The sequence below is a fragment of the Herpailurus yagouaroundi genome, unplaced genomic scaffold, assembly GCF_014898765.1.
Source record: "Herpailurus yagouaroundi ecotype Mexico unplaced genomic scaffold, PumYag 77, whole genome shotgun sequence".
NCBI classification, from domain to species: Eukaryota; Metazoa; Chordata; class Mammalia; order Carnivora; family Felidae; genus Herpailurus; species Herpailurus yagouaroundi.
Genome location: NW_024412388.1, coordinates 17474881 through 17487598, shown reverse-complemented (window position 1 = coordinate 17487598; position 12718 = coordinate 17474881). Strand labels below are relative to the sequence as shown.

At 53.8% G+C, this 12718-nt stretch overlaps 1 protein-coding gene across 1 annotated transcript in view; it reads left to right on the top strand.

Annotated features, from left to right (window-relative positions):
* Positions 1-12718, top strand: part of ASAP3 (ArfGAP with SH3 domain, ankyrin repeat and PH domain 3) — a 49292-nt gene that overhangs the window by 30105 nt on the left and 6469 nt on the right. Inside the window, 13 exon segments of the mRNA XM_040464650.1 lie at positions 231-280; positions 7025-7136; positions 7338-7423; positions 7886-7961; positions 8143-8229; positions 8410-8519; positions 9463-9532; positions 9847-9934; positions 11068-11116; positions 11239-11429; positions 11530-11663; positions 11894-11988; positions 12222-12399. Coding sequence (XP_040320584.1) covers positions 231-280; positions 7025-7136; positions 7338-7423; positions 7886-7961; positions 8143-8229; positions 8410-8519; positions 9463-9532; positions 9847-9934; positions 11068-11116; positions 11239-11429; positions 11530-11663; positions 11894-11988; positions 12222-12399 — 1326 coding nt within the window.

Below are 12718 nucleotides of genomic sequence, written 5' to 3'. Positions count from 1 at the left end.
GAGAGAGAGAGAGTGTGTGTGTGTGTGTGTGTGTGTGTGTGTGCACGCACACTCCCATGTGTAAGTGGGGGAGGGGCAGTGAGAGAGCATTCCAAGCAGGCTCCCCCACACGGGGCTCCAAACTCACAAACCGTGAGATTGTGACCTGAGCTGAAATCGAGAAGAGTCAGTCGCCTAACTGACTGCACCACCCAGGCGCCCCTGGGCAAATTGTTCTTTTTAAACCACAGGATTCCAAAAAGCAGCTGGAGAAGGCGTGGAAGGACTACGAAGCCAAAATGTAAGTGGCTGTGGTCAGGGTGGTTTGCCCAGGGGAGCGAATCTTGTGTTGCAGAAGGAGGCTGGACAGGGGGAGAACCTCAGTGCTGCCAGGACATGTCACCCAAAAGCGCATGGCATCTCACTCTCTAACATTTTTTTTTTTTAAATGTTTATTTATTTTTGAGATAGAGGGAGTGTGAGCCAGGGAGGGTCAGAGAGAGAGAGGGAGACACAGAATCTGCAGCAGGCCCCAGGCTCTGAGCCTGGACACACGAGGCCCTACGCGGGGTTCGAACTCACGAACTGTGAGATCGTGACCTGAACCGAAGTTGGTTCAGCTTAACTGACTGAGCCACCCAGGCACCCGCCATCTCACTCTCTGGAGGCATTTACAGGAGGTGATCTATGCCCAGGCCTGACAGGACTCTGGGGGCTGGACTGCAGGACCACCAAAGGGGGGCAGTTGTGAAGGGTCCTCGAGATCCTGCTCTCGGAGACCCATCTGCTCAGTGGTGCCAGAAGTGGGCAGAGAAAGGGAAAGGCTGCATGCCAGTAAGTCTCCACAACCACCCAGCCTGTGCGGGAGGTGCTAGCATCCCAAGAGTCAGGAGGAATTGGAGGCTCAGACGGGTTAAGTCGCCTGCCTAAGGCCACACGGTGAGGCAGAGGCGGAGCTGGGGTTCCCGCCCCTTCATCCTCTTTCTGCAACACCAGGTGGTTATTTGTAAGCGTTTAGTCGGACATAGAGGAGGAAAGGGAGTCAGTGTCAGACCCACGCCTCTTGTGCGCACCTCCCAGACCTCTCACTGGCTACTGGCCCATCATGGGGACAGAAGGAGCCAATCCACCCAGAGCAGAGACTCCTCGGGCCCTGTCTATAGGACTCTGCCAGGGCCCGGCCAGGCCCGCCGTACCTCAGAGCTCTGTTTACTATTTGTAAACTGTTGTCTTCTCTTGCATTTTGCAAAAGCAGTATGTGTCCATTGTGAATAACTCAGGAAATGAGGAGGAAAGAAGAAAAAACTTTAATTATCCTTAGGAGAGGATGAGGGCCCTGTGGGGAACAGCTAGTACTTCTGTTGAGTGTTTGTTTGTTTTTTTTAATTTTTTTTTTAACGTTTATTTATTTTTGAGACAGAGAGACAGAGCATGAATGGGGGAGGGTCAGAGAGAGGGAGACACAGAATCTGAAACAGGCTCCAGGCTCTGAGCTGTCAGCACAGAGCCCGACGCGGGGCTCGAACTCACGGACTGCGAGATCATGACCTGAGCCGAAGTCGGTCGCCCAACAGACTGAGCCACCCAGGCGCCCCTGTTATTTGAGTGTTTTTACATAGTATGGGCGGATGCTCTGGTTTTGTCACTTAAAAAAGTGGGAGGAGGGGAAACTACCAAAGACCAAGAGGAAAATTCTTAAAAAAAAAAAAAAAAAAAGCTTATTTATTTTGAGAGAGAGAGAAAGAGAAAGAGGGAGAGAGAATCCCAAGCAGGTTCTGTGCTGTCAGCACAGAGCCAGACAAGGGGGTCAGACTCACAAACCATGAGATCATGACCTGACGGAAATCAGGAGTTGGATGCTTAACGGACTGAGCCACCAGGAGCCCCGGAAAAGCTTAATTTCCAAGACCAGAGTATTAACAACTTTCTAGTCATTTTCCTATATATAAAGAAATATTTTTTTACAAGACTGAGAACATAATAATCATATTGAGTTTTCTTTACTTAAAAATACATTGTGACCCGGGCGCCTGGGTAGCTCAGTCATTAAGCCTCTGACTTCCGCTCAGGTCATGATCTCACGGCCTATGAGTTCGGTCCTGCATCAGGCTCTGTCTGCACCGACGGTGCGGAGCCTGCTTGGGATTCTCTCTCGCTTCCTCTCTCTTTGCCCCACCCCTACTCATGCTTTCTCTCTCTCAAAATAAATAAGAAAATAAAAATAAAACTTAAAATACATCATGACCGTCTTTCCACATCATTGCATATTCATATACATCGTCACTTAAATGGGCAGACTGTGTTTCAACATACGCATGATCCCTAATGTATTTCTTCCGCCCCTGTCTTTGGGGACCCATCCTTGGAACTAAATGTTTGCTCTCTCCCAGAATCATTACTTCTGTAGGTTCAATTCTAAGAAGGAGATCCTGGAGCTTTATTGTTCCTCCAGCCCCAGGGAGGCGGAAGGAAGGCCAGGACTCCCCACTCCAGCAGCGCTCAGGTCTCTACTGCTGTTGTGCCTGTAGGCCCTCCCCCCACCCACCCCCGGGGGGGGGGGGGCGTGGGGGTGGGAGCTGTGGTGGGCGTGGCCATCTGCTCTCTTTAGAGGCCCAGAGAGGGGCGTGGCCACGCAGGCAGTCTTCCTAGCAATTTGATGTGGGGCCACCACATGGTCTGCGTCTTCCTGAGTTCCCTTGACTAAGCCCTCAGCCTTGCAGGGCATCACCTACCAAGTGGAAGGAGTAAGCCCCACCCTGCTGACCATCTCCAGCCAGCTCTGCTTTTACCAGATTTACATATACATACATATACATATGTTTTTGTATATGATTTTGTTTGTAAGTAATCTCTACACCTCACATGGGGCTCAAACTCACAACCCTGAGATCAAGAGTCGCGTGCTCCACGGACTGAGCCACAGTCAGGCGCCCTGTACCAGATTTACGTATTGGTCTTGCCTGCAAGGTTTCGTTTAAAGAAAAGACTGTGTAATTGATCGGGAGAGGGGCTTGGTGAGGGTTGTTCAGTGAGTAATCAACAGGGCCTGGACTAGAACCCAGTGCTCCTTCTGCCCTGCTCCGCGGTCTCCTGGCTGAGCTACCTGTCCTGGCACAGGCGTCTGTTACGCTCCTTTTTATGAGGGCTTCAGGTATAGCTAGATATTGGTGCGCTGTGAGTTACTGTAATTTCCACCTCATGCTTACCAAACCAGTCTGGGCAGCAGCTGGAAGGGCCCAGAATAGCACCTGTTGGATACCACCAGGAGCCTCACTTCCTGGTTGTTCACATAGGAGGAGGGCTCCCCTGTCCACCTGGAGCTGCGAAGAAAGGCATCCCTTGGGCAGGGACCTAGTTTTTCTAGGGTGTTCCCTGTGCAAGTCTCTTTCCTCATCTGAGAAATGGGGCCAGTGACACCCTTGCAGGGTTGGTGTGGAGATGAAATAAACACAGTGCATATGAAGCACCTGGTGCTGTGGTTCCACAAGTATTTATCAGCCATCTTTCTGAGCCAGAACTGCGATCAGAGTGACACAGCAAGGGGCTGACAGGCAGGATCCCAGGCCTCTGCTCCTAGCATTTCCCCTGGCCAGCTTGGGCTCTTGGACAGTCCCTTCCCTCCTCTGGGCCTCAGCTTCATCTTCTGTGAAACAGTCTCTGACTGGGGCCTATCAGAAAAGACACCGTGGGCGTGGGTGAACTAGGTGATGGGCTTAATGAGTGCACTTACGGTGATGAGCAGAGAGTAATGTCCAGAACTGTCGAACAGTGTATTACACACCTGAGACTAATAGAACACCATGCGTTAACCACACTGGGATTAAAATTTTAAAGTTAATAAAATAAATACAATTTTTTTTAAAGAAGAAAAAAAAAAAAAAGAGACACTGTGCCTGTCACCAGCAGAGGGAACCAGACAGGGAAGGAGGGATGGGGCAAATCTGGGACACAGCGTTGGTTACCAGTGCCGTCCCCAAGCCTCGAGCATCCGACAGACTGGATGGTGGCTTGAATCCAGATGCTGCATTCAAATCCTAGCTCCAGCAGTTACTAGCTGAGAGATTTGGACATGTGACTTGTCTCGGCCTCAGGCTCCTCACCTATAAAATGGGGTGATGATTCCTGCCTCCTGGGGTTATCACTTTAGCATGTGAAGAGTCTAGCAGAGTGCCCAACACAATATCAGTGCTTAAAAGTAATAATTAGTAATAATAGCAGCTGGTACTTATACTTACTTATAAGCTTCTTTTACCTTAGGTACCATGATAAGCTCTTTACATCTGTTATCTGATGTATTTATTCCCCTTGGCAGGGAAAGGGGCTGTTATTATCCCCAATTTATAGGTAAGAAATAAGGAAGAGAGTGCCACCCCAATCCCTGCCCTGGTGGATCCCACTGGTTCGTAAGCGAGAGGTGGGTGGATAAATAATGAAGATACAAAGCGACGGTGCCATAAGAATAGTGTCGGCATTGAGGCGGCAGACGAGACAGGTGGTTTCGATCGGGTGGAGGGAAGGGTGGTAGGGGGAGGCATCACAGGAGAGGCGATTCCAAGGCATCAGGTCAGCGGGTGCATGGTTCGTTTTGATTCCTTTCCTCTCCTCCATCCTCCTCACTGACCCCCTCACTCCACCGGGAGTGCCTGCTCCCCGTCTGAATGCTACACTGCTCCCCGAAGTCCCCTTCTTCAGTTCCCTTGGTCTTCTCAGTAACTAGCATTTCGCTGCTTTTCACTCAATATTCATTTCACTCCTTCCGCTGCAACTCCATTCAAAGGAAATAAAATATCCCCAGCATGGGAAATGTTTCTACAACATTGGTGATCCTTTGAGGACAGGGAGGGAATAGGAGTTGCTCTTTTCTGGGAAGGGTGTGGTGGAATAAAAAGCAAGTCCCCAGCTAGTAGTCTGAGGTCATGTCAGACCTGGTAGGGTATGGCTCTGTAGATTACCTCAGCCGAGGCAGGGACAGAGCTGTGGTAATTCGTGAAGCCATTTACACTTTACAGCTTGTCTCTATCCTGAGCTAACTAGCCTCTGTCCTTTAATCTCCACTAGAGCCTGTACGAAAAATATTAAATAAATAAGGAAGTACCCCGTGCTAAAAACAAACAAATAAAGCTTAGATTTATAAAGGTTAAGTGAGAGAGCTGCTATTCAAATCTAGAACACACATTTCTAGCCACTGTCCCATGTTGTGCTTCCTTTTCGCCCATTTACCCTTGAGCAGACGTCTTTCCATGCCAGTACGAATAGATCTTCCTTATCCTTTTTAACGGCCGCATAGTATTCCTACAGGTGGCCAGAGCATAATGTATCTATTTCCCACTGATAGCCATCTAGCTTATTTTTCACTTTTACTAGTGAAAGATGAGGTTAGCAGTGTGCATGGGAGATGCCCCCACCCCTCCCAGCCGCTCTGCCTGCTTTGTCTCCTGCCCTCTTAGCAAGCTGCCAGGCTCACTGCGGGCACACCACAGCCTTAGCCATTGCCCCTCCCTGCTGCTCATCTTCTGATCCCCTGAAATAGCATCTGCCATGACCCCCTCCCCCCCCTCCCCGGCCCAGTTCACAGGGTCAGTCCCCACCCTAACTCCACCAGCCTGCCACAGACTCCCTCTCGGGGTATCATAAAGCTTTCGGGGAAGGAAAAATAACCACTCCCGAGAAAAAAAATTTTTAAACCTACAGACCCGCACTCTGGAGTAGTGGGGCTCACTCAGGGGCACCCCCCCCCCCAGTAGACATTTCTGGCTGTCACAACTGGGAGGTGCTACTGGCATCTAGTGGGTAGAGGTCAGGGGTGCCGCCAAACATCCTGCATCTACTGAACGGCTCCATATCAAGGAATTATCTGGTCAGAACATCTGTAGTTCCACGGTTGAGGAATGGCTCAACAGGTCTCCAGGGACAGATCCTGCATGTAAACACTGACCTCAGTAGGGCCTGGAACTTTGAGGCCAGAATGGACCTGAGGACTCTGCCTAGGCCTTTGCTTCCCTAGTTTACAGACAGGAAAACCGAGGCCTGGAGGGACCTATGATAATAATAGCTGTAGGGTCGTCCGTGTGCTAAGTCTTCTGCATACTTTGTCTCCTCTGGGTACAGATAAGGATCCCCATTTCCCAGCTGAGGAGACTGAGGCTTGGGGAGGGGTAGTGATACTTGTAATGTATCCCACAGTTGTCATCTTTGCTCAGGGCTGGTACCTACTTGGAAGCAAAACTGACAAGCAAGACATCTCCTTTACAGAGGATTTGTGGTTACATGTGCCCAGCCCCAGATGTGGAAACACTCTCCCGGCTGAGAGTGGGTGGTCTGATGGGCGTGGGATTTCCAGGAAATCATTTACAAACACATCCAGCCACCCCCAAAGAGGGAAAACAGCCAACCCTTGAGATCTGTAGGGGGAAGGCCCAGGTTACTCTTAGCTACACGCTGTCTTTGCTCACAAAGAAAAGGACAAAGGTTTTCTAAGCTTTAGATGGGAAGCTCCATGGTTCAGAAGTATGAAGGTACCTACTGATCCTCTGAGCCACTGATCCTTCCAGCAAAATCAGACTGGTCACCCCAAACCCCACCTGGCCCTAATCTAAGCCTGTCGCATCGCTCTTGGGAGCAATGATCTGAATTAGGCCCCGCGTGATCTGGCCCCTCTGTGCCTCACCTGGAGCCCCTTCCTCTCCATCTCCGTCCCTGAGCCCTGATGCCCCCTGCCTCCGGCTACCACGTGGTCTGATGCTCCTAGCTTCCTCCAAGGCAACCTCTCAGCCTTTCAGATCTCACCTCAAACAGCACTCCCTGAGCAGCCGGGCGAGGTCGGATCCCCCATTTTAGTCTTCGCGGCTGCGATTTGATTCACGTCTTTCTCCCCCACCTGGATCCTCCTTGTCCACCATTGTACCCCAGCCCTACCACACAGCTGGCACCCAGGAGGGCCCCCTCACTCTCGTGTGCCCGTGGCAGAGAGGGGCATGTGGAGGTGGTGGGTCGTGAAAGGGGCTATGGCAAGAGTTGTTCGGGCCTCTCTTTCCTTGGGGCCTAGGGCCAGGCTGGAGAAGGAAAGGGACCGGGCCAGAGTGACAGGAGGGAGCCCTGGGGAGGTGGCCCAGGACACACAGAGAGAACGGCGCGTCTTCCAGCTGCACATGTGTGAGGTAAGGGGCGCTGCAGGGGTGAGGGGAGGTTGGGATGTGTCTCTTCGCCTCCTGAACCCCCGGGGTCCTATCCAGATGGCACTTGACATATCACCGAGGTTCAGTCATGGCCAAGGCTGGCCCGGGGTGGGGACAGCAGCCCCTTGCCCCCAGGATTCAGCTTCCGCACACGCTGCCCACTTAGCCCTGCTCTTTCCCCAGTATCTGCTGAGAGCCGGGGAGAGCCAGATGAAACAGGGTCCTGATTTCCTGCAGAGCCTCATCAAGTTCTTCCACGCCCAGCACAAGTAGGTTTCTTCTCCCTTGTCCCCGCCCCCACCCCCACCCCGTGGCCCTCACCATTAACCCTTCAGACAACACGAAACAAGGCCCATCCCCAGGATCTGGCAGGCCCTCGAGGACTCCGCCTGTGCCTTTCTAGGGAATGCTTTCTAGGGCTCCTCTTTACTGGGGGCTCCCCACGTATCAGGCACTAGGTACTTTTACACGTTTGCGCTCACTCAGTCCCCCAACAGCCCCGTGAGCCAGGAGAAACCCCCATTCGTCCTCAGAATCAGATTTACTAACATCACGCAGCTGGGACGCGGGATCTGGACCCAGACAACTTTGACTCCAGAGAGCTTGCTCCTGACAGGCAGGCTGTACTGCCCCCAGGGGCCCTGTGATCCTTGGAGCAACTTCTCTCACCCTTCCTGCCTCCCTCATTCTCCCGGCCTTTCTTGTCCCCCGTTTGGCCTCACGCCTCTTAGCTTTTTCCAAGATGGCTGGAAGGCCGCTCAGAGCCTGTCCCCCTTCATCGAGAAGCTGGCAGCCTCTGTACATGCAGTAAGTCGGGCCTCACCCTTGGGCACACGGTCAAGTCCTCTGTCTTCCCGGGAGAATCTGGGGGTGTGGAAGAGCTGGCCCCTGCCCAGAGAGCAAGGCTGCTGCCCTGCAAGTCCTGGTCCGGGCTGTGCACCCGGCACATCTGTGGGCTGACAGCGGGGTCCTGCCTTCTGTCCCATAGCTGCGTCAAGCCCAGGAGGAGGAGCTACAGAAGCTGACCCAGCTCCGGGACTCCCTCCGAGGGACACTGCAGCTTGAGAGCAGAGAGGTCAGCCCCTCAGTCATGCCCACATGAATGCCTTCTCCCAAGGCCGGCCGTGGAGGGAGGGAGGGAGAGAAGGAAGACCCCACTTCAAGGGGCCCTTGAGAAGTCTCCCTGAGTGAGACCCCTGCGCAGTGAGGCTCTTCCCAGACGCCCTAAGGTGTCCTTTGCGTGTCCGAGGAACAGGAGAATCTGAGCCGGAAGAACTCAGGAGGTGGCTACAGCATCCATCAGCACCAAGGCAACAAGCAGTTTGGGACGGAGAAGGTGGGCTTTCTGTACAAGAAAAGTGACGGGTAAGTCACTCAGAGAGCTCAAGTAACTTGCCCAAAGCCACACGGCCAGTAAACAATGGTTGGGGGAGCCGCCCCGGGGGGCTGTTCTCATCATTTGCATAGACTCTGAGGGTTCCAGCACCCTCCGCTCTAGCAGTGCAATATCTTCAGAATCCTAGGCACATGAACTCCTGCTGGAACTTACTGGTTGTTCTTAACTTGAAAAAGAATAATAGTAGCAGCTAGCCCTTACTGAACACTTATTAGGCCCTACGCTGTCCCCGTGCCTTCACCCTTAACCTCTCTAATATACGGAATATGCCTGGAAATGAAAGCGTTGACTGTGCCTTGCTCCCTGGTGTAAAAAAAAAAAAAAAAAAAAAATCAGTCTGTGAAAGGCAAAGGCTCCGGGGGATGTATTCATGTTTCTGTTTACTAATCAGCTTTTATCAGAGAAGAATAGCTTTGTTATACCAATTAATATTCACCTCTTAAAGAAGTACTAAGTAGCTTTGGATTGTGGGTTTGCTAATTTCTGTCTTGGGGGTCTCAATATCTATCTTGCTTTATCCTTAATCATAATGCATCGGTGTGGTCAAGGGCCTGATGCTCCTGTCAGACTAGGAGCTCCCTAAGGGTTGGGAGCAGTGTCTCCTTCATCAGACTAGAAGCTGTCAGAGGGCCAGGGTCACATGTTCCCCTTTAGAATAAGGATTCCCAGAGAATGGGGGCTGTGTTTCCCCCATCAGACTGGGAGCTTCCTCAAGGCAGGACTAGGTCTCCTCCATCAGAAGGGAGCCCCAGAAAGTGAGGGGTGTAGGAGTCAGGGGATGGAAGAGGTGAAGAGGTGTGGCTGGAGGCCATACAGGTGGGGCTGGAGACCTGGTCCAGGGCTGTGTTTTCTGATACGGGGGAGTTGGGCGTGAGCCTTGGGTCAGTGTCTCTCTGTCCCTCTGGGCTCTAGAATTCGAAGAGTCTGGCAGAAAAGGAAGTGTGGAGTCAAGTACGGCTGCCTGACCATCTCACACAGCACGGTGAGGCCTGGAGGAGAGGGGGTCTCAGGGCTCAATAGGTCTTCTCTTCACTGGTCAGAACAAGCCCTCCCTCTAGCACTGGCCCCCAAACCTGGATCCAGGTGGCTGGAGACCCCCTGTGGGAGGAAGGATGGGATTGAAAGCTCCCAACGTGGTCTTGGCCCACACTCCACAATCCATGAGGTGCTGGGAGAGAGGAGATGTGAACTGGAACAGGACTATTGTAGCCATTTAACAGATTGGGAAATAGAGGCCTAAGGATTTGGGAGGCCCAGAGGGTAACATGTAAATCCTCTGTCCCCCAATTCCCACAGATAAACAGGCCCCCCGTGAAGCTGACCCTGCTGACGTGCCAAGTGAGGCCAAATGCTGAGGAGAAAAAGTGCTTTGACCTGGTGACCCGTGAGTAGTCCCTGTCTCCTCTCCAACAACTGCCTAGGGCTTCTCGAAGAGACCTGTCAGCTCCCAGGAGGCTTCAGTTAGGGGTCTCTGTCCAATCCCACGTGTGTCTGCTGCGACCATCAGACTCCTTAGGCCCTGGATGCTCTTTTTAGAGGGTACACCCCACATCCCATTAAACATTCAAATGTACCCACATCCCACATTAAATACGATTATTTCTGCAAAGTATATTTGAATGGATTGGGGTAATTGGGCTTTCAAAATTATCATTTCTTGAGAAGTTTCAGTCTCCATCCTTGGGAGGCTTTGATGCCAGGCTTTACATGGGGACCAGTGCAGGCTGAGAAAGACCCAGATCTCATCCTAGGGAGCTCTCTCTGGCAGGGATGTATCCAGAAGAGAGGTGCAGATACAGCACTGTCAAAGATTAGGGAGCGGAAGCCCTGCCCTGCTGTGAGGAATCGGGAAAGGCTGTTTGGGCCAGAGAGCATTTGAGTGCAGCCTTGAAGAACACACAACACAGAGTTTGGGGGCAGACATTTCAGGGGACGGGACTGGCATGATGAAAGACATGGGGGCAGGACAATGGGTCTGACCAGTCTGGCCAGAGTGTAGGGTTCACAGAGGAGAGCGTTGGGAGATGAGACCCGGGAAATGCCTCTTAAAGGTTTCGGCCTGATTTCCTGGTAATAGGGAGCCACGGGGTGTCCTAGAGCAGGGGGTGTCATGATTAGATTGGAACCTTGGGCACAACAATCTGGCAGCCGGTACAGGTTGGGGGAAGGGGGAGTTGGGGAGCAAGGAGACCAGACAGGAGGAGGCTGAGGGCCCAAGTGGGGTGATGGCAGTAGGTTCGGAGGATACTCTGCCTCTGAGCTGGGTGGGGTCTTGTTCCCTGGACCCTGTAACTGGGGTTTCACACAGAGCCTTCTTGTTGTGACTTCTGAGAAACTGCCTGTGCTACTGGCCACTGTCATTACCCTCCCCACCCCAGCTCTGCAGAGCCTGGCTCCTCAGGGACAAAAGCGCCCCCGTCCCCCCACCCGGGCCCAGCTGTTTGGTTGAGGGCTCCCTGGGCCCAGGGAAGGTCCACAGGATTTCTGTGGACCAGACACACGTCGGTCTCCCCACAGACAACAGGACATACCACTTCCAGGCAGAGGATGAACATGAGTGTGAGGCGTGAGTGACTCCCCACGGCCAGCCTGGGGGTGGGGTCAGCGGAGCCCTAGCTACCTCCCAGCCTCTGGGGATCCCACCCCTGCGGGTGTCACTCCTGGGCCCCCCCGGCATGCTCTCTGCAGGTGGGTGTCGGTGCTACAGAACAGCAAGGACGAGGCCTTGAGCAGTGCCTTCCTCGGGGAGCCCAGCGGTGGCCCGGGGCCCTGGGGGGGCGCTGGGCTGGATGGGGAGCCCCAGGACCTCACGAAGCTGCTCATCGCGGAGGTGAAGAGCAGACCCGGAAATGGCCAGTGCTGCGACTGCGGAGCTGCAGGTCAGCCAGTGGACGGGGCAGGGAGGGAGGGGGCAGGGGAGGGGAGGGGGGAGGGGGGGAGGGGCCCCCACCGCCAGGCTCAAGCTTCTCCACCTTGCAGACCCCACGTGGCTCAGCACCAACCTGGGCGTGCTCACCTGCATCCAGTGCTCCGGCGTCCACCGCGAGCTGGGTGTGCGCTTCTCGCGCATGCAATCCCTCACCTTGGACCTGCTGGGCCCCTCCGAGCTGCTGGTGAGGGTGGGGCGGGGCCAGCGGTGACATTGGGGGCGGGGCCTGGTCGGAGGCTGGACTGGGTCCACTGGCTCAACCTGAGATTGTGGGCCCTGGAGAGGTGGGGCAGGATCCTGACGGGCTGGGAAGGGGGTGATGTGGGGGGGGGGGGGGGCTTCCGGAGGCTCAGTCCTCCAGGGGGCGCTGTCCTAACCACCGGTCTTACCCCCACCACTTTCCTGCGACCCCAGCTGGCCTTGAACATCGGAAACACTCGCTTCAATGAGGTTATGGAGGCCCAGCTGCCCTCACATGGAGGCCCTAAGCCCTCCGCTGAAAGTGACATGTAAGGGGATTATCCGGTGGAGGGGGGACGTCCTGGCTGGGGATTCTGCTTTTCCAGCTCCCGTGGTCTCAGGAGGATCTTGGACCAGAAGTCTGGGGAGAAGGGAGCCTCAGATCTGGAAGGTCTAGGGCATGGTTCTGGGGAAAAGGAGATCCGTATCTCCTGTGGGAGGGTTCCAGGGGTCAGCTGGGTGGAAACGGCCCTTGCTCTGAGATTGTGGTTGACTTCGGCAGGAGCTCGCGTAGGGACTATATTGTGGCCAAGTACGTGGAACACAGGTTTGCCCGCCGGTCCGCACCCGAGCCTCAGAGACTGCGGACGGCCATTTGCAACCGGGACCTCCTGTCAGTACTGGAGGCCTTCGCTAACGGGCAGGACTTTGGACAGCTGCTGCCTGGGCCTGACGGCCAGGTGAGAACCACCTCCAAGGGCCACTTAGACCCCACCTGCTCTCTCATACTCCCCAGCCTTTCTCCAGGATCAGCTATTCCCCTCACCCCCTGCCCCGCCTCTGACATCTGCTCAAATCCCACCCGGCAGAGGGGTAAATGGGACCGAGCACTTCAGTCAAGCAGACCTGGGCCAGACTCCTGGCTGTTTGGCTTTTCCAAGCTGTGTGATCTAGATCAGGTTACCTAACTTCTCCGAGTCTCGTTTTCTCATTTGTAAAATGAGTTGATGATAGCACCCACAGGGTAGAAGTGAGAATTAAGTTATGTGTATATAAAGG